This window comes from Pyrus communis, chromosome 10 (assembly GCF_963583255.1).
Source record: "Pyrus communis chromosome 10, drPyrComm1.1, whole genome shotgun sequence".
In the NCBI taxonomy this organism is placed as follows: Eukaryota; Viridiplantae; Streptophyta; class Magnoliopsida; order Rosales; family Rosaceae; genus Pyrus; species Pyrus communis.
The window spans coordinates 16,112,184-16,133,607 of record NC_084812.1 but is presented as its reverse complement, the minus strand read 5'-3'; the positions used below and the strand labels follow the sequence as shown (position 1 = coordinate 16,133,607).

The window sequence follows — 21,424 nt, the reverse complement described above, 5'->3', positions numbered from 1 at the left end:
CACACACTCACACACACATACTTACATATACAAATGTTCCTAATATTTATCATACAAGAAAGGTAAAATTTCCATATGGGGTTAATTGATAATTAGGGTGAGTAATAATATTTATTGACATAATTAGGGTTTTGTGACTTAAGTTGTAAATATGTGATAATAATTAGTTACATATTTGTCTACATGACACTCTATTTGAAATTTGAGTTTTATTTGGATGTTTAATATTAAGTGAATTTTTGTTTGGAAAATAAGAGTTTCAATGACCTTTTTCTAGAGAACCTTTATTACTATACATATTATGCCGAGAGCCCACACAACTGCATACCTGTTCTAACATCAAAAGGGGTTTGGTGCGAAACAAAATTAGGATTGCACTTCACTTTACTTCACTATATATCTGTCATACATTTCCTATAAATTTATCGTATATAATGTTGCTTTTTAGTTGGCTCGAATTCACGCATTAAAGTAAAAACTTTGACCATAATTTTTTGAATCATCAATATATTTACATTAATTAAGGTGTGAGGAGAAAAAATTGGTTACAAATTAACTTGTTATTCATTAGATTTAAATCTAAGATCTCTCATTTACAAACGATAAAGAATATCACTAACTGTAGTACTAAGTGACAATATTGAACATATTTAGATATTGTACAAAAAAAATTAATCTTCGAGTTTTCATTCCCGTATTGCAGCAAAGAAGTGATATATTAGCGTCAAATGCAAAGATTTTTATTCCATTATAATAAAATACTGTCATTTGGCCCCAAAGAAAATAATATTTGCTCAATGATATTATAAAAAGAGATTGAGCTTACTATTTTGACTCCAATGATATTACAAAAACAGATAATTGAGTACTTTTCTCAAGGAAAGCAGTTTAAGGGTTTGAATACTAAGTTTATTTTAGTCTGAGCGTTCAATCAGATCAAACTCACTAAGTTTATCACTTGATTCACGACAAGCTAGCTCCTATATATATGCACTTTGAGATCCTAACACTCCGGCCATCGACAGTACGTACGGATAGAAGGTTTTTACCATTGACTCCACGTTAAAAAATAGGAAAATAAAATTTTATAAAATAGAAAAGAAAACGTTATTAAGAAAACATAAAAATAGAAATGTACATGCATTTTTACCATTCGTCATCAAACCAAGAGTAATTGTCTCTCTTTGTGCAATTTGAAAATAGAAAGTTCCCTTTTTTTTTTTAAATTCAAAAAATAGAAAGTTAGAATAAAGCTAAACCAAAAACACGAACCTTGGTGAAAGGTTTGTTTATAATAGAAAAAGAATTTGTGTGGAAAGCAGGTGGCACCAACCGACAGAGAAGGAGAAGCATGGCTTAGTTTTCTTGGCTTGGAAATGAAGGGATATGAATAGGTATGGCAGTTAGAACCACTCTCTCTTCCTCTCTATCACACACACACACACACACACACACTCTCTTTCTCTAGCTAAGTCTCTCACTCGTACGAACCCAACACAACAAAACCTACTCTTGATGTACGGACGTCCATCCCTTGGTTCTAGCTTTGACTAGGCGGCGCCACCGCCACAGAAAAAGTCTCTCACCATCTAACCCTCCGTCCACTTGTCACAATGTCGTCACATCCCCCAGCTCTTCAAGAACTCCCACACCGCCTCTCTCTTTTTGTCCCATATTCACAAATTCAATCCAAACCAGCACTTCAACTAAAAACTAGGACCTCCAAATTATCGCCATGCAACCCCACAATTCTTTCCACTACAAGAACATACACCTTCTTTCCGTCTTCCATTCTTGACCCACTTCCATCACCACCATCTTTCTCCATCCATCTCTCCTCTATAATTTTGCTTTATTACCTGATTTTGGTTTTTTTTTTGTTTTTGGTTTTTTAATTAATGGCTTTGATTGTCGACCAGCAATCAAGCTTCAAACATTTCTGTAAAATTTGCAAGAAAGGTTTTGGGTGTGGTAGAGCGTTAGGAGGGCACATGAGGGCACATGGAATAGGGGATGAAGGTCACATCGACGACGATGATCCTCTGAGTGATTGGGAGGACAAACTCGGCGGCAATGTACCCTCCACCAACAAGTGCATGTATGCCCTAAGAAAAAACCCAAATCGCCTCAAAAGCTGCCGGGTTTGTGAGAATTGTGGCAAAGAATTCTTGTCCTGGAAATCCTTCCTTGAACATGGGAAATGTAGTAGCTCTGTAGATGCAGAGTCCCTTGTGTCCTCGCCGGGCTCTGATGGGGAGGATGGGACTGGTGGCAGCCGGCGAGGATGTGGGTGGTCAAAAAGGAAGAGATCATTTAGAGCCAAAGTGGGAAATTTCAGTCCACATTGCCCATCAAATGAGGAAGAAGACCTTGCCAATTGCTTAATGATGTTGTCTAATGCCACGGTGGATCCAATGGAAGTAGAACCAGAAGAGTCTTGTGCTTCGGCTAGCAAAGAGGAGGAACGAAGAAACCCTATGAACATAATGAGTCCTATGTCACGTGGGTTGACAATTGACAACAATAAGTTGAAGGGGGTCGCTAATAAATGCTTGTTCGAATGCAAAGCATGCAAGAAAGTGTTCAATTCCCACCAAGCATTGGGCGGTCATAGGGCTAGCCACAAGAAAGTTAAAGGGTGCTTCGCCGCCAGGCTTGATCACCTCGAAGATAGTATGGCCGATGATGATGTCATCACACATGAAGAATTCTTTCCCAATAAATCCAATTCAACCCTACAATTCGATCATGGGTCTAATACTCCATCAGCTTACACCTCGAAGAGAAAATCGAAGGTGCATGAATGTTCAATATGTCATCGTATATTTTCATCAGGGCAGGCATTGGGTGGGCACAAGAGGTGTCATTGGATCACGTCCAACTCCACGTCAAACACGTATACTCTAGCCAAGTTCCACGAATTTCAAGAGAGTTTGGAGCAACAAATGATGAACCAAAAGCCCATGTTTGATGCTTTGGATCCACTTGATCTGAAGCTTGATCTTAACCTACCAGCTCCAATGGATGAGAATGGAGTAGGTAGAAGAGATCATCCCAATCCATCAAGCTTGGATGTCTCTACAGATTTCTTTTTACAGCCATGGATTGGGACAAAGGAGGAGGACAATCCCCAACACCACTCACACCACCAAAACGACAATGACAACATTAACAACGACGGCTATAATCATAATAACAACAACAATAATAACAGCAGTGATGTTTCAATGCAGAATGTGGTTGATGAAGCAGACAGTAAGGTAAAGTTAGCAAAGCTGAGTGAACTAAACGATATTACCAACAGTGGGGGCTCCTCACCATGGTTGCAGGTGGGGATTGGTTCAACAACTGATGTTGGAGCTGACCCATAATTTCATGTCAAGGAATGTGAGATTTTCTCAGCACTCTCTCTCTCTCCCCCCTTTTTGTTCAAAAATTTTTGTACCAAGAAAACTGTAATTTTTACAAACAAGCCATAGCTCAACGTTCTTGTTAAAACTTATTTTTGAACTGTTAATGTACATTATAGAGGGTGAATAGGAACCCATAGAAGCCCCAAACCCTTCATGCATAGCATGGTTTATACTTCGACTAAATCATTGTACTTTATCTATATGATTTTTCTTGTTAAAAATTGTTTGGCAAAGAAAAAAAGATTCAAGTGCTGTCATGATATATAGTAAGAATTTTTTAGTGTCACCCCACCGTACACAAAACAAAAGAATATTTTTAATTTGGTGCTCCTCTCTTACACAATTAGAATTGGTAGAGACTAAAGTTTGAGTCTACATTAGCAGCTGGTGCTTTTGGTGTTGATCTTAAGCTTAGAATCATTTTAAACTTTTGTGCAATTATCTTGTTCTTTATAAATCTTAGACACCAAACTGTTAACCTTTACCAAAAATAAGACTTGTTACAATCCTAAACCAATCGATCCAATCTGATACAACCAATTTTGATCAATTTCAATGACTTTTGGAGATCAACTGACATATTTGCTCGTGAGAGTCCAATCAAATCTAATATAATCCAATCTGCTAGTTGGTTTCTTTCTTTTTTTTCTCTATCTCAAATGTATTTGAAATTCAATTGACTGTGATTAACTTCATTGTATGGAATTGTGTTTAGTATATGAATGAAGTAAAACATTAGAATTTAACATTTACTTTGTATTTCGCATTTACATTTATCAAAAATTGCTTTGATTAATTGGACTGGATTTATGATAAATGTTTGGTGTTTCAATATTTTTCTTTCCAGTTAAACCAAGCCAATCTGGTATCAGTTAATGCAAATGGAACAAATATCAACAATTGAGGAAACGACCACCCACTTTTCACCCCTAATTGCCCCTACTCTAATACTGCTATCGCACCAACACCAGCAGTCATACTCACTACAAACAATTGATGTAAGAAAACCTTTAACGATATTTATAACCAACAAACTTAATAGCGTAAAAGGTAGAAGGAGATAAAGGTTGGAATTTTCTTTTTGAATTAGTCAATCAGACTTCAGTCAGAAGTTCTGTTAGTATAGTTGCCAAGACCTTCACATTTTTCTGTAGACACAACTATCAGAATATATACTTCCATCCGCGGGGTAAACTGGGAAATCTGGTTGCCTAGGTATATTATACAAGCAACTGGAGCTGACGTAATGAAGGTTAGTTAGTGAGGAACCGTGAACTTGGATATTACAGGTGGTAACGATGACATACAGTGAAATTTTTTTGTGCTGGCTGAATCAAAAATATTAATTTATAGTGGTGGTTGTTTGGACGAAAGTTATGTATTGGGCCTATTGAAGGCCCAACTCACTAAGTAAACAAAGCCTAAATGGGTGTTTAATTTCAAGGCAAATGAACAGTGAGCATGCTCACTCTTTTAAAAGTGCTTTATGACATGGCGTCATGGGTGGTAAAAGAGCCCTCGTTCACACTTGACGAAGGTCAAATCAGTCAGATTTTACAGAGAAACATTTATTTCTAGTGACTGTCTCGTAGTTCTAGAGGAACAAAGGCTCAATTCGCAAGATGCAAACTTACTCTCTAACAATAGCCACATAAATAACTGAGATTAGAGAGGAATAATCTAAAGGGGAAAGACTTAGACTCAAAGGGAAGATTGTTTAATAGAAGACAATAGAAGGGCAGAATAAAATGATACTTAACTCAACATATAGAAAGACTTCAAAGTTCTGTAAACCGACTTTTTACAAATTATTTTTGCAATTCAAAGCATCTTTTCCTTTTCTTCATTGTACTTGAACTTTAATAAACTTTGTTGCATTGCATGTAGTATTAATTTCCTTTATTAAAACTTACTTTCCAAACACTCTACCAACTTGCAAGAACTTGCCTGTCTAGCATTGGAACTTGCTCAAATAGGTTTACATTTTATTCAAATGCTTGTATTTTTTATTTCTGTTTGAGTTATTACCTGTTTTGTGCAAGTTTTTATTTTACTGATTAACATTTGATAAGCATCTAACTTTCTTTTATTTCATGTCTTTCCTCTCTATCATTATTTGCATTACTTTCATTATTTATATTTACCTAATAGTTGCAAACATTGTTAGACTCAGATCTGATTAGCTTGTGTTGTCTCTTGGCATAAACACATAAAAAAAAAATTTTAAAAATTGTAAAGTCCTTGGCAACTAGGCGTAGAAAATAACTTAACGTAGATTTAAACTCTTTATGGCACTGCTCTTTGATAAGAAACTCGATCTACTTGTGGTGCAAGCAAACAACTTAATAAACAACATACAATCAATCAATTTTTTGGTCTAAACTAACAGTGCCACACCTAAAAATAACAAATTAAAAATAGCCGGAAGGCCTGCTCAAGGCCTCCAAAATGCACCTTTAAACTGACACACTGAGTTCACCTTCCTCACGAGAGAAGTTGTGTGCAAATCGCAAATCCATCAACATATAATTGTAGCACACCCAGTGTGATCATCATTGTGTTGTATGCCAAACCACCAAAAAAAAGATAAGGATTCAAGATGAAGGTTTAAAGCTACTTCACCACATCTTGCCAAACCAACGAAAATGGTTGAGAAAGATGGTTAACTCACTCATAGTCAAAGTCCTAAAACTGATGAAAGTTCTACTCATTCGGGTCACTCAGGCAAAGAAATGTCCAATGAAGAATTGTAATCAACCATTCTCCAAGTGATGAGGAGTATGGAGGCAGCTGTAATTGACACCAAAGGCAAGACCAACAAGCTTTGTAGTGCCACTTGCGAGCTGAAGAGAAAGTTGGAGACAAAATTTTCTAATCTAACCCACCAAGTAAACAACACCAATCTTTAGTTTAAAGACCAGAGTTAAATCTAGGAAAATGAGAAGTTGTTATCCTTCCCTTCTCCCCCCCCCTTCCCCCTCGTCTGATGCTAAGGATGAATAACTTAGAGACAAAGTTGTATGCACCAGCTCCAATAAAGTAGTCAGGATAAAGCAAAACTAGGCATACTATGTTGCTTCAACTAGTAGTGGAGGGTTCAATGGAAAATCTTTTCCCCCAAAGTTGACAACACCACCACTTTATAAGCCTCCATTAATGGCCAATTAGGGGGGAATGGACTCAAACTGAAACAACTAGAAATGGTTCTGGAAGAGTGGGATCATCTATGAATCTGCCAAAACATGGGGAAAACCAATAGCTCAAGAATGAAGTAGCTAATTTAAGGAGGCTAATCTTGCAAAATGCACAGCCTCTGGCTTGCCCAATGTTAAAGATAACTTACCATATTGTGCCTACATTGATGAATAGAATCATTTTCCTCCAAACTTCAAGATGTCTTCTGTCCTCGCTTTTAGTAAAGAGAACTTCAACATTTCTTCAAGGGATCACATTTTTAAGTTCTCTAACCATTGTGTAGCATTTGAAGATAAACCAAACTACAAGTTAAGGCTGTTTGGAAATTATTTGACATGATTAGCTTTTTAGTGGTACTCTCTCTTGTCTTCCAACTCCATTGCTAATTGGGATCAAATGGAGATGATTGTCAATGAATAGTTTTATACAGTAAAACTTGAGGTGACATCCAAGACCAAGTGGACGTAAACAATATGAGCATAAGTCAACTAAGGATTTCATGATAATGTATCAAAAATACCATAATGAGATGCCAGCCCCTATAAACCATAGGCAACTCATTGCAATTGCTCAAAAAGCCCTGAGGTTGCCACCGAAAAATAAGTTATATCATCTGTAATTCAATAAGCTGAATAAACTAGTGATTGCAACCACTAAGTATGAAAGGTTGTTTGTTGAGGAGTAACATCTTAAGCACTCCTTAAGCCTCCATTTTTTGTGAGCAAGACTCGAATTCATATCTAGAGGTTGAAGATTTTGGACAAAATGAAGACAAGGGAGCATCTAGAGGGAGAGATAGAGGTTTATGCTACAAAGATGATTCCACCATTCAAACCATTGACGGTGAAAGGAATGGTCAAGCCAATCAAAGATCAAAAGGTAGTAATGAAAGATGAAGGGTTTGTGCCTACGAAACCACCAAAGTTCCAAACCTACTCATTTATCTCACCAAAGTCTGCAGACATTTATGAGGAGTTAGTAAAAGCCAGGGTGACCTTGCTCGATTCTAGAATTTCGTAAACCTGAAGAGATTACATAAAAGAAGTATTGCAAAATTCATTACACATTCAACCACTTCATTACAAATTGTGTGCAATTCAGGTACTGGATTTAAAACATAACTGTTAATGGAAGACTACTACTAGAAAAGCAGATCGCAATGATGATCAATGTTGATCCATGTCATAAGGCCCCAGCCAATATGGTGAATCTAAATTGGCCCGAGAGAAGCAAGGGGAAGTTCACCTTGGACATAAGGTGAGAAAAGAAGAAAGAGGGAGAAACGTGGGTGTAGCAAAAGGTTGCTCGATAGGCCTAAGACTGCAATAATCAAGGAAATTGTTCTTTGTTGTAGGTCTCAATGTGAGTCTAAGCTGCAAATCCAAACTCCCAGAGCCATAATTAGCAAGGACTTACGAAGGAAAGGTAAGAAGCAACTGAAATATGCCTTAGCCCCCAACCAAAATTATAAACCTTACAGTCCGAAAGAAAAAAGGATGAAAAGTGATAGTATGTTTAGAAGGTTAGGAGGATGTTCAAAGAAGAAAAACTTATCTGAAATATTTCGCAACTATCAGCCATCCCAGGTTGCGAATAACACTCACCTTTAGAGAGAAGTAAGCACCAAAGAGATAGTGGACGTCAACATCCCTCTATCATCTAGCAAGAGCAGCTCAAAAAGGAAAGAGCTAATAAGGCATGTGAAAGTTTTGGCCCCAGAAAATAGGGCGGCATCAACCAAGATTGGCCAAAAGTGGTTTGTTGTATGAAATAATGGCTAGCCTATTGATAGGAGCATATTTATGTGACTTTGTTAGCTTGTTTCTTTGCATTTATTGAGTTAGTTTCTATTTATTATAGTGATTTAGTTTATTTTCATATTATTGTAGGTCCAATTGGTGAAAATGACAATAAAGGGCTAAATGGAGCATTTCAGAGCAGTTTTGGGCTTGGATTGGTTAGCTTGTGTTTGGAGCATAATGCATGGACATTTTTGGAGTTTTACATGTGCTAAATATGTCCTACAATTTGGAGAATCAAATTTGGAAGTTTGGAAGACAAGGAATCAGCTGAAAAGAAGGAACCTTATCCAATCTTATACAAACTAACCTTATCTAATCCTATCTTCTCTCATCTTATCCAAACATTATCCAAGTTATCCAACATTATCTCAGATTGTTTCCAAGTGCAAAAGGAGTCCTTATCCTATTCTAAATCCTTCCTATCTGATTCAAGGAGTCCTAAAGTAATGCAAAGACCCTGTCATTTTCCTCCTTGGTTTCTACCAAACCCTAGCCTATAAATACACATTGTTGCCACAACTTTCAGGGAGCAAGTTTTTTTGAGAGAAAATAGGGGTGTGCCGCAGGTTTCTGAGAGTTCTTAGAGACTTGTGCTGTGCTTGCAAGGAGAAAGAGGACTTGTGTCGTGACCTTGCATCCAAGAATTGTGCCGAATCTGCCTTTGGATTGCTGGAGCGTTTCTAGGTGTATTATATCCTTTGTTTTAGTTCAATGTTTAAATTAGATTGGTTTCGTTTAATTGTAGACATGTGGAACTAATTTCGTTTTAGCTAGAGGTGAATTCAAAGCCATGAACATATGTGTGATATGAATTGATTACATCCAGTTATTGTTTCATAAATCTTGAATGCAATTTACTTATCTGTTTGATTGATAACTTATTCTTGTATGTTGATTAAGGAGGCCTACTTAGTTTGCATGCATGAATTTGATGCTAAAATATAAGGGAATTTCACCTAATAGTTATGAACTTATATTTATAAGTAGTGGAAATCACTAGTCATGATTGTGTTAAGTAAATTCCTAGCAGGAGTATCATGTTTTTCATAGTTACGAATGTCATGTCAATGCTTATGATTTTCATAGAACTTAATGACCTTTGATATGTATCTCTATCATGCAGTTCATATAGGGAACTTGATAAGAATAATTTGATTGTGTCGTTAAGTCCAATTCAATGAATTTAGGAAAATCTGATGGTTAATTTGTGCAGTTCACGGTTAACTTGGGGCATTGTCATTCATGGTTTATAGGAATAATAACTAGAAATATGATGGTTAAATTTCGTCCAAACCAAACCCCCTGCCATTGTGTCATGTTAGTTTAGTTTAAAATTCGTTCAAACCTGTCCCCCTTTAGTATTTTGAGTCAAGTTAAGTCTAGAAGTCATCCAAATCACCCTTTAGTTCCTATTTTGAGTCACCTTGTTTGTTTTGCGCAGTTTTGAGTCATTAGAGTCTAGTTTTGTGTTTTTAAGTTTAATTTGTGTTGATTAGCATCCCTTCTAATCCTTGGCCTAGAACGATCCCTACTTACATATACTACAATTGTCTAAAAAGGGTTTAATTTGTGTGTTAGTTTCTACCTCATCACCTATACAAGAGATGAGGGTCTAAATAACGAGAAGGGTGCAGAGGCATCATAAAGCCTATAAAAATTTACTTAATGCTTTGTCCCGGGCCCACAACATGGGGTTTTGAGCAATGAGAAGCTTTATTAATACAAAATTTGGGAGGTAATGTTTTTCCAAATCAACATTACCAAGGGGTTTTTAACCTCTATCCCGAGCTCACAAACTTACTATGTTATGCTCTGTTACTTATTTTCTCTAAAAGTCTGTTTACCATGGGAAGATTCTGTTTACCTTGGGAAGATTTATTGGATTAAGATTTTATTCTATGAATAAGGAAGCAAGGGATGAGAGGAAGAAAGAATTCATGCAAACACATGTTTACTATCAAAATTCCATGAAAAAGGCACAAAAAGTACAACTATTTGAGAGGTAATGTTTATTATCAAAATCCCATGATATCGCGATGGAAAACTTTATGAATACTAAGTTTGGGAAGTAATGTTTTTCTGAATGAACATTACCAATGGGGTTTTTGAGCTTTGTACCAAGCCAACTAACTTACTCGTGTTCTGCTCTATTACTTATTTACTCTAAAAGTTTGTTTACTTTGGAAATATTTATCGATTAAGATTTTAATCCGTGAATAAAAAAGCAATGGATGAAAGGAAGAGAGAATTCATACAAACATATGTTTATTGTCAAACTCTCATGAAAAAGGCATGGAAAAGTACAACTGTTTTGGGGGAGACATGCTCTCACCCCCGGAATAGAAATTATCCTATAAAGACTACGAAATAAGCTTAGCCGAGGTCATCAACTCTGATGAAATCAAGCAGTCATCAGCATTCACTCCCATATGAATGCGAAGAGGGTTCCTATAAAAAATCCTCTGGAACATCTCAATACTTTGTTGGGATTGAACCCGTATGCGAAGACTGCAAGGAGGATATTGCATAAGGATGAATGTTATGGAGCAAGTTGTAAGAGCATAAGATGCTATTATGTGAGTATATGTTAACTTGTTTTTGCCTAGTCTTGTTTGGCAAAACTAGTAAGCAAAACATGGTTATTTTGTTTTACAATCCTAAACATCAAAGGCTCATAGAGGGAACTGGGCTCAAAAAGAAAACTATGGAGTAGAGGATGAGGCTTTGTAATGCAGACAGAGAGAAAGAAATATGAAGAGTCCTAACCGAGAAAAAGCTATTTAAAGACAAAGCGGCAAGCAATTTAACCATTGAATACAAAGAGTCTTTGCCTAGAGATCGATGGATACAGAGATCGAAGCTACTCATAAATGAATGGCAGCCTCTTGCAAAATGTGCCCACACGATATGCATAATCATTATTTTTGTGGCGCAGCACTCGAGACCGCACGTCCAAATCCGAAGCGTCTCCACTAGACGACAAGAAATTAGATCACCATGGGAAGAAAGAAGACTAAGCAGTACGTATTCAAGTTTACTCCGAAGGGCATGGTCTGGATAATTATCCATCCTCAAGAGGAACAGGTTGTCTTTTAGATGCATAGTTAGGGGCAATTGCAGGATCATGATTTTCTAGGGTCGAAGTAAGGCTGATCAGAATATTGTTACCTTAGAAGTCCGGTCTTGGACTCAACAGCTCCGAGCGAAATTGGACTAGACAGAGCATTGGCCACCATCATCCTATTCCAAGGCAATAGGTGAAGTTCGAGCGACACTGCTAGTATAACCAAGCTTGCTCCACAAGACACGAGATCAGATTCCTCATAAGTCTTAAAGTTCCTACAAGAATTGGTGTGCACCACAAATAATCACAACTCCTAAGAGGGTACAATATCTACTTCTATATATCCTCTTGGATTCTTACGGTTTAGAACAAGGATTCTATTCTAAAAAGACACTACATGAAAATAAATTATTAGGGGTGATCAATTAGGGTCAGATTAAAAGAATTGCACCTATTAATGAGTTTTTAAAGATGGAAATATTAATTGCCTCTACTAGCATTATTAGGTGCATTTAAAATAGCACTCAGTAACTACTTAGTACTATGGTCTAATAGTATTTCTCTTCACTTGTAAGTGAGAGGTCTTAGGTTCGATTCTCGCCAAAGGCGAACTTGGATCACATTATTGCTAGTCTATTGTAAGGCTTATTCCACCCCCCCCTTAGTGTAGATAATATTGTTTGTTAAAAAAATTAAAAATTAAAAAGAATAGCACCCAATTTTAAAGAGGGATTGGGTGGAAAATTGCCTTGAGGAAAAAAAAAAAAAAAACCAAAATTTTGCAATTGTCATTTTAAATAACTAGGTAAAGGCTCCTATTATTATTTGTTTTAATTAAATGTCTTTTTAATAAAGGGAGACGATGATTACTAGATTCAGTTTAAGGCTTTAAGCATTTTGCGTCTATTATTATTTGGTTTAATTAAATTTCCTTTTTAATAAAGGGAGACGATGATTACTAGATTCAGTATTACATTACATTAGAATAGACGATGAATTTCAATTCACCTCTATTTTTATTCTTTGGGATGAGTATATTTGGGTCGTGTAGTCACATACGTACGTGTAAAATATTGAATATGTTTCTAATTTGTCTTTTGTAGGTTAATTTGGATATATTTCTAACTTGTACTCTTTATGGTGCAGAAATTATCCAAGAGGATTGCTTTGTATCCAGAAAGTTGAAAGCTTGCTTAAGGTGAGTGTGATTGCTTCTTAATTGGCAAGGTGTAAATTCTTCGTCTTGTTTTTATCTGTATTTTTTGTTTTGCATAACAGGAAAAAATGTATAAAGGGTGGGTACATTTGGATCGCTCCACCAATGAGTATAGTGTAGGGTTGTATTTGTTTATAAATGAATTCATTGCTAATTCTAATCGTAAAGATAAGATAATATATATGTCCCTGCAAACAATGTTGCAACCGTTAATATAAAAATATAATAGCTGTCAAGGGGCATCTTCCTTGGAATGGAATGGATCCTGTGTATGTAACAGCTCGTTGGACGCATCATGGGAAGACCTATATCAGTTCATAAATAAATACAATTCAAATAGATTTTACTGACGAACGGAGACTGGTGAAATGTATGGCTTCCTTAATGATATTTTGAAATTGTACCAAATCAAGTGCTTGAGAAATCTGACTAATATGGCTTTCTCCATGTTTATGGAGATTTTTAGCGATATGTTTGCCTGATAGAAATTGTTTGCCAAAATCCTTAAAACAAGCCAAAGGAATTATTGATGATTTGGGACTTAAGTGTGAAAAGATTGATGATTGCCCTAACGATTGCATCCTATTTTGGAAAGATACATCAAATCTAGATGTATGCACGCGTTGTGGTGCTTCAAGATAAACAATGAAAAAAATGGCAGATGGTTCTAGTAGTAAAGTATGCTAAGATTCTTCAGTATTTTCCGCTTACACCAATGTTGAAGAGGTTGTGTATGTCAAAGCAAACTGCTGAACATATGAGATCGTATGCAACTGAAAGTCCTAATGATGGATATATGAGACACCCATCATATTCTCCTACTTGGAAGCATTTAGATGCTTTATATCCCGACTTTGCGTCCGAAATTCGTAATGTACGTTTAGGATTTGGAAGTGATAGGTTTAATATAATCCTTTTGCAGGCTTGACCAATTTGCATAGCACTTGGCATGTGGTAATTTCTGTTTAAATGTGTATGACACAACCCTTGTCTCTGTTGATTTCGAGCCCTCATGCACCTGGTAATGATATAGGCATATACCTAAAGCCCTTGATTGATGAGTTAAAAGAACTATGGGAAGCTTGTTCCAACATTTACGATGTTTTTTCCAATCAATCATTCAACATGAAAGATGTTGTATTGTGGACTATTAATGACTTTCATGCGTATGCCAACCTCTTAGGATGGAGTACAAAAGGGTAAGCTTGCATGTCCTCATTATAATCACAAAACATGATCAAGGCGTTTGCCCAACTATCACAATCAAATCTATTTGGGTCACTGGAGGTTTTTGCCTATTACGCATACATTTCGAAACATGGCAACATTATTTGATGACAGCTGTGAGAGAAATGCAGTACCAAGGATGCCAGTGGGATCTGAGTGTTTAGCTTAGTTGTCTATTTTGACATTTACTTTTGGAAAAACACCAACTCCCGAAACTAATGGTTCAAAGAAAAGGCAAAGAAGACGCTCTAATGTCCCAAAAGAATCAAGAACTCGTGCAACTAATCCATGGAAAAAGAAAAGCATTTTCTTTTCTTTACCACATTGGCAACATTTGTTGATATGTCATAATTTAGATCTAATGGACATTGATAAATGTATTTCAGAGATAATTTTACACACATTGTTGGGGGCTGAAAAGAAAATGAAGGATGGACTTGAAGCTCGTGCCAACTTTGAAGTTTCAAAAAAATAAGAACTCTTCATTCTATTCAGCAAGGATATAGGATATACTGACCTCCTTCTATTTTTTATATGACAAGTGAAGAAAAGGATATAGGATATAGGATATAGGATATACTGACCTCCTTCTATTTTTCATCAAATGTTTCTCGATGTGTCAATTTCAAGGATAGAAAGATGTTTGGTTTAAAGAGTCATGACCATTGATGAGTCCATATTATACTATATATTTTACCCTAATCTTAGTATTAATTTATTGATTATTTTAGTAGAATTTTGATACTTTGTTATATATTTCCAATGTCGAACATTCAACTTCCTTTGAAGCAGAAAGTGATTAAACAAATGAATTTTGGAGTGATTCCAATTGGAGGATGTTTGTGAGTCTTTCAAGATGATTGTGTCAAAATTCCAGATTTTTCTACCAAGCTGTTTGACCGTGACGATAAAATTAAGACCCAGCGCACAGCTTTCCCAGATTGATGTGTCTGGACATTTTGGGTATTTTGGAGGTCAAAATGGCATATTTTCAGAACGATTCCTTCTGAGGATTTGTAGGGGACGTCTTCAGCTTTCAAAAGAGACCTTTTGGGACTAAATTGAAGTTGATTTGGTCAGTCAAAAGTCTAATTTTATGAGAAGTCCGAATTTTAGTTCAAATAGGAAACCTTTTATTTTCTGTTTTATTATTATATTGTGTTTCCTAGTTTTATTCTAATACCTTTTAGGGTTTTATTTTATAGTAGCATAAATAAGGCTTTTTAGCCATTAGGGAAAGAGAAGGCACGCACTACTCTAGAGAGTTTTTGAAGTTTATTTTCTAGGTGTTTTCTATCATTTTTCCATTTCAATAAAATTTATTTTGTTTTATGATTGTTCGTAATTAATTTTCGTTTGCTAGGGCAATACCTTGAGCCTTAGCATGAATATGTAGTTTTTATTTAATTGCTTATGATATTATGTATGCATACTTTAAATTATTAATCATTGTGCTTTAAGCTGTCTCTATATCTTAATGCTTAGCTACCATTAGGATGTTTAGATAAGTAATCAGATGTAATTCGGTCGGAATGCCACTGAAGGATTGAGTATTGCTTCTTGTGATTGATAGTTGTCACATCTCGGCCAGGGCTCCCACCACATCCCGAGCTCGACTCCACCGTAGCACGATATTGTCCGCTTTGGGCCCTGACCACGCCCTCACGGTTTTGTTTATGGGAACTCATACGAGAACTTCCCAGTGAGTCACTCATCCTGGGAATGCCCTCACGCGAACTCACTTAACTTAGGAGTTCCTACGGAACCCGAAGCCAATAAGCTCCCAACAAGCCTCGTGCTAGGTAGAGATGAGAATATACATATAAGGCTTACAAGATCCTCTCCCCTAGGCGATGTGGGATGTTACAATCCCCCTTTAGGGGCCTGACGTCCTCGTCGGCACACTTCCAGCCAGGGACGAATTGCATGTTTGATATATGTTATAGCTTGAATGCCACAAGTAGAATATGCATAAGGAAAACCTAACTTTCAAAGTTGCATGTGTAATTCATAAGTAAGTGGCAAAATTACATAAGATTGTTAAAGGAACGGCGGAACCCTAGTGTCATTTTATTATTATTTTCTAAGATTGTTCCCTTTCAAATTGGTTTCTTTAATTGTTTTAATTTAAAATTCGTTTTTAATATTCTAGGTCATAAAATCACATTTTTCCAAACTTTGTTTTCAAATAGTTAATTAAGAATTAGTTTAAATACAAATTACTCAATCAATCCCTATGGAAACGACCTTAATTGAGCCGTTTATACTACAATTACCTTGTTTGCTTGCAATTTCTTGACAAGATTTTTTACCACTTGCAAAAGTAGGGATAAAAACACTTAAAAATACTTCCAAGAGTACAAGGTTGTCGTAGTATAGCAGCTCATGCAAAGTCATTTTCCGCAGGGATTATTTGAATAATTTATGTAAATACCAAATAGTTAATCAAGTAAGCGTGTTCTTGATGGATATTCATCAAATGTTTCTCGATGTGTCAATGTCAAGGATAGAAAGATGTTTGGTTTAAAGAGTCATGACCATCATGTTATAATGCAACATTTACTCTCGCATACAAATGATATTACCGAACCTTTACCTTTGTTTTTCTCGAGTTAAGTGCTATTTTATGATGGTTATGTAGTAAAAAAGAATCTGAAGCATATTTCCAGCATTTGCAAAATAGGGTCGTATTGGCTCTTTGTCAAATAGAGAATATGCTTCCTTTTTTCTTCTTCGGTATAACTATTCACCTACTCATTCGTCTAGCTTATGAGGCAGCAATTGGGGACCAATTCAATATCGTTGGATGTATCCTATTGAAAGGTAACTAAATTTTTTCATTAAGTTTGCTTTCCCATTTTAAATGCTTCACTAACTCAAAGTACTTACAAATGTTGAAAAGATACGTTCGAAATAAGAATTACCTTGAAGGAAGCGTTTCCACAAGGTCTCTTGGTGATAAGGTTGTATCGTTTTGCTCAATGTACATATCAGATATTGGTAATCGTCGTACTCAACCTAGTCGTAGTGCTGATATTTCTACGCCTCGTTATATCTTTGGAGGTCTATCAATCTTTGCATCATCAGGTCATTGTATGGGTAAAGGCAAGCGTGTCGATCTTCAAAGAAGCGTTTGGGAACAATATTACCTGGATGTTTTGATCAATTGCCCTAAAGCGTCTTATTTTCTAGAGTAAGTTGACTTATTTAACTTAAAGTTCATTTTTGCGTGTTCCTTAGTAAGTCAGATTTCTCATTTAACTAGTTATGTCACTTCAATAGAAAAAACATACATGAGTTACAGAAAAAACCAGTCAATCGACGAAAAATCATTCGAGAGTTAGGGAATTTAAGAAATCAAGAATTCCCAACTTGGTTTAGGAATTATGTAAATGAAATGTATACAAAGGGTGATTCATCGACATCACAAGATTTACATCAGCTAGCATATTGCCCAAATATAACTGTGAAGCAATATAGAGGTTGTTTGGGTAATGGTTACTGGTTTCAAATAAAGTTTGTTTATGACAAAAAAGAAAAGAAAAAAAAAAGAACTGAGGTGTATTTGTGTCTACACAAACTCCAAATTATTCTAGTCAAGGAGACCCCAATCCAGTTTCAAGTTATGCTAACTACTACGGTGTCTTAACGAATGTTTACAGACTTGATTATTGTTTTCCCAAAGAATCTGATGCTAATGCATGTAAAGTAGTTTTATTTGATTGTGATTGGTTCAGCAATTCTAGAAAAAAAAAAAAAAAAAAAAAGGTTGATCAATATCCACCATCAACACAATTTTATCGTCCCTAGCCATACCAGCCATCATTGCTCCACCCGTGCCTCACCATCCTGGAGAGTTTACAAGAATGCTTAATGACACAAATTTTTTGCCGCAGGTCATTTCTACACATGAGAAGATTCCTACAAATCACAGTTAATGCTTTTGGTTTCATACTATTTGTGGTACTTAAATAAGTTTTTATTAACTTGTTGGGACCAGTTTGATACTTTTATATTGTATTATGTACTCGTTGTTGAAACATTTCTGTTATGTACTTAGAAACAAGTTTGATAACTTTGTTTTATGTTAACATTTAATGTTAAAATGTCAATAATAATGCATTTAGCTTTCATAACATGAATTTAAATTTGGTTATTAAAATGAATTATAAAAATATTGAAATTTTATTAATTTAAATTTTATTTGGGGATAATATATCCACAGTAAATTTTAAAAAATATATATATAATTAAATAATATATTTTAAATGCATATAATAAAGGAGAGGCATATATTTTAAATAATATGTTTTCCATGCCAGATTAGCTTATGTGGCAAAAAATATATCAGGGGCGGAGATGAGTACCTATTTACCCTTATTTACTAATAGCAACACCATTTTTAAGTGCAAATCTAATATCCACGACTCTTAATTATTTGGTGCGGAAAACCTCATTATTTGCCCCTATTTTAAATTAATAGGTGCAAATGTTTTGGCCTTTACTCATTCTTAGTTTTGTAGTGAGGTCTCTTCCCGGTTGGTATAAATACACCCATCTAGGGTATGTTTCTGGTAGCGCAACTAAGACACTCTAATTCTCTTGCCCAGTGTTTAAGTTGAAAATTGGTTACTAACTTGACTGTCAAAGAGCCTTTGGCCGGCACATACCCCTAGGTCTTAGGCTGCTCACAATTGGTCTCTATTTTGCAAGTGATTTGGATTTGTGCCTTTACCATTCAAGACGGTGCACAAATTTGATTCCAAAATGCCTCTTTTTGAAACCAAAAATATTAGTGTCGTTCCAAAAGAGGAGAGCGGAAATGAGTAATTCAAGCTTTAGAGTGATGGTAATGTTGGATATCATGATCATCTCGTAGATACCATTTTAAATGTATTTCTACTTGTAGATTCGTTCCCCTTCATATTTTAACCATTCAAGGTCCTTCATCACTGGACAGCCTCTCCTTAAATTCAACTAGATAAAAGAAATTCCCCTCTCATCAGGGTATGGAGAAAGGGAAAACCATGAAATCGAGGGCAGATTGTTCTCAACTGAAATGGGCATTTTTGAAGTCCATGCCGATCCTAGATCGTGTGCATCTCCATAAGGAAAGAAGAATATTGGAAGATTGAGGCCTGGGCGAGGGCGATGGAGTTGATTCAAGCGTCGATGGAGCCCATTTATTCCTTCGCCAAATTTGTGTACAGGATTAGACTTAAGAGCCATGGATTTCGAAGACAATATGGGTTTTAAGAATTGAAGGAGGACAGTTCGCAAGAAATTTCGAGTTTTCTGAGGATTGAAGTTTCTTGGAATAAACAGTAAAGTGAACTTGCCAATGTATTGTTTTTCAAGCATTTTCCATTAATTTTTCTTTTTATAGGAACTTTAACATAAAATTTCTGTTATCGTTTATTTTAATGAAAAATCACATTTTTACACTAAAAAATCAATTTTGGTACTATTCATTATACCCTTTATTTTGTCCTTATCATTAAAACCCAAAATTTTCAAGCTCTTTCCATTAGTTTTCCTTTTATTATGGGAGTTTTAATGAAAAGGGCTTGAGCCAATAAATATTTAACCAAAAATCATCCTAAAATGTTATTTAACCAAAATGGCTCAAAGTTTAATAAAAAAATCATCCAAAACTATTGTCCACGAACCACCAAATATTCAACCGAGTCCATGCACCACCATAAGGACCAAAACTATTGGTACTATCTTGGGAATGTCTCCACCTCCTCATCTTCTTTTTCCCTTCGTCTTTCCTTGAGCCACTTTCCTCATGCCTATTCTTCTCTCACCTTGAGCCATTTTCTTCATATCTGATCTTCTTCCCCACCTCCCCATTTTCTTTTCCCTTCTTACTTGATTTCTCTTTAAATGAAGCTTTCTTCTTCTTTCCTGATGATTGCCCACTATCACCTGCAACAGAATCGTGTGCCTACAGCAAGGGATCATCTTCATCATCTAACTGCCAATTCCCCGATAATTCCCCAATTTCAAAAACCAACAAATCAAAGTTGAAAAATGAAGCATTCATAGGAACAAAGCAGCCGAAACAAGTTCAAAGAAGTTTAATGGCAAAAATCGACGAAAAAGTGTCTGAAAAAAAAATTAAAAAAAATAAACTCAGATACAGTGTTTGTTTTGTTTGTGCACAAACAAACACTGTATCTTGAAAGAAAAGAACCAAAATCTAGCAACAGTGATTTAAATTCCAGAAACAGTGACTTAGATTCCAGAAACAGTGACTTAAATTCTAGAAACAGTGACTTAAATTCCAGAAATTCCAAAAACAGTGACTTAAATTCCAAAAATAGTAACTTAGATTCCAGAAACAATGACTTAATTCTAGAAACAATCTATGTTTTAACCTTTGACTGTATCTTTTCTTTCATGCATGAATTGATTATATTTAAGAAATATGGTGCTTATTTTTCTTTGAATCCAAATACAGTGAATTTCACTATTTCTTTTCTAGCTTACATTTAAGAAAGAGTGACTTAGATTCCAGAAACAGTAATTTAGATTTCCAGAAACAATGACTTAGATTTCAGAAACAATGTTACTTAAAATCCAAAAACAGTGACATGTCGCTATTATTGAATAATATGCAGATTTCAAATTTATTTTCTGGAGAGACAAATGATGAAAACTTATAGTTGGGCCATTTATCCATTAACGACGAAAATCTGGAATCAACCTAAAAACGTTAGAGGTAAAATCGACAAATCATAATTTATTATAGTTGGGCTATTTTTAGTTGGACTACTTTAATATAGGCCTTGTACTAATCATTAAATAAAACTTATAACATGGTTTTTTTTTATTAAAACTAAAAGTTTTTAAGCCTTTTTCATTAGTTTTCCATTTTATTATATCGATTAGAATTTATCCGTTAGAACAAGTAGGTTAGTGGAAGAGTTCAATTAACAACATTCACTTAGTAGTGGTAATCCTCACTCCGACACCGGAGGTGATGGATTTAAATTTTATTATTAGAGTATTATTAAGAGGAATATGGCGGGTTTAAAACTATTACAATAATTGAGGGGATAAAAAAGTTTTAAATTCGGAACGCATGAGTAGAAACCCAACATCCTGTCCACTAAAATATTGGACCACATGTACCACTAGTAGGTTGAAATTACTTTAAATATATTAAGTTTTTTACTTCGGATGCAGTGGGATGAAGGAAGGTCATATCCACTAGGGTAAATAAAATAAAATAAATAAAAATTTGTAATAATTATCTTAGATTGAGCCCCCATTTATTGTCATTCCAAGCCATCAGAAGTTCAGGATTGGCCTAGTGTACGATCGTTGTATTTTTTTATTTTTTATTTTTAACCTCATTAGAGGCCATCAAACTCTAAACCTACCCTATATGATCGCCAAATTATGTAATGAATTTTTTGAATACCACTTTTAATAACTCTAATCATATCATTTAGTATTATAGTCTAGTGGTATTCTTATTCACTTATAAATGAGAGGT

At 35.4% G+C, this 21,424-nt stretch overlaps 1 protein-coding gene across 1 annotated transcript; it reads left to right on the top strand.

The window, feature by feature from the left end:
* Positions 1-1,808: 1,808 nt before the first annotated feature.
* On the top strand, positions 1,809-3,371 carry LOC137747926 (zinc finger protein ZAT1-like). Its single transcript, XM_068488052.1, has one exon. It carries the CDS (start codon positions 1,899-1,901, stop codon positions 3,369-3,371), a length of 1,473 nt encoding a protein of 490 aa, XP_068344153.1. The 5' UTR covers positions 1,809-1,898.
* Positions 3,372-21,424: the final 18,053 nt, after the last annotated feature.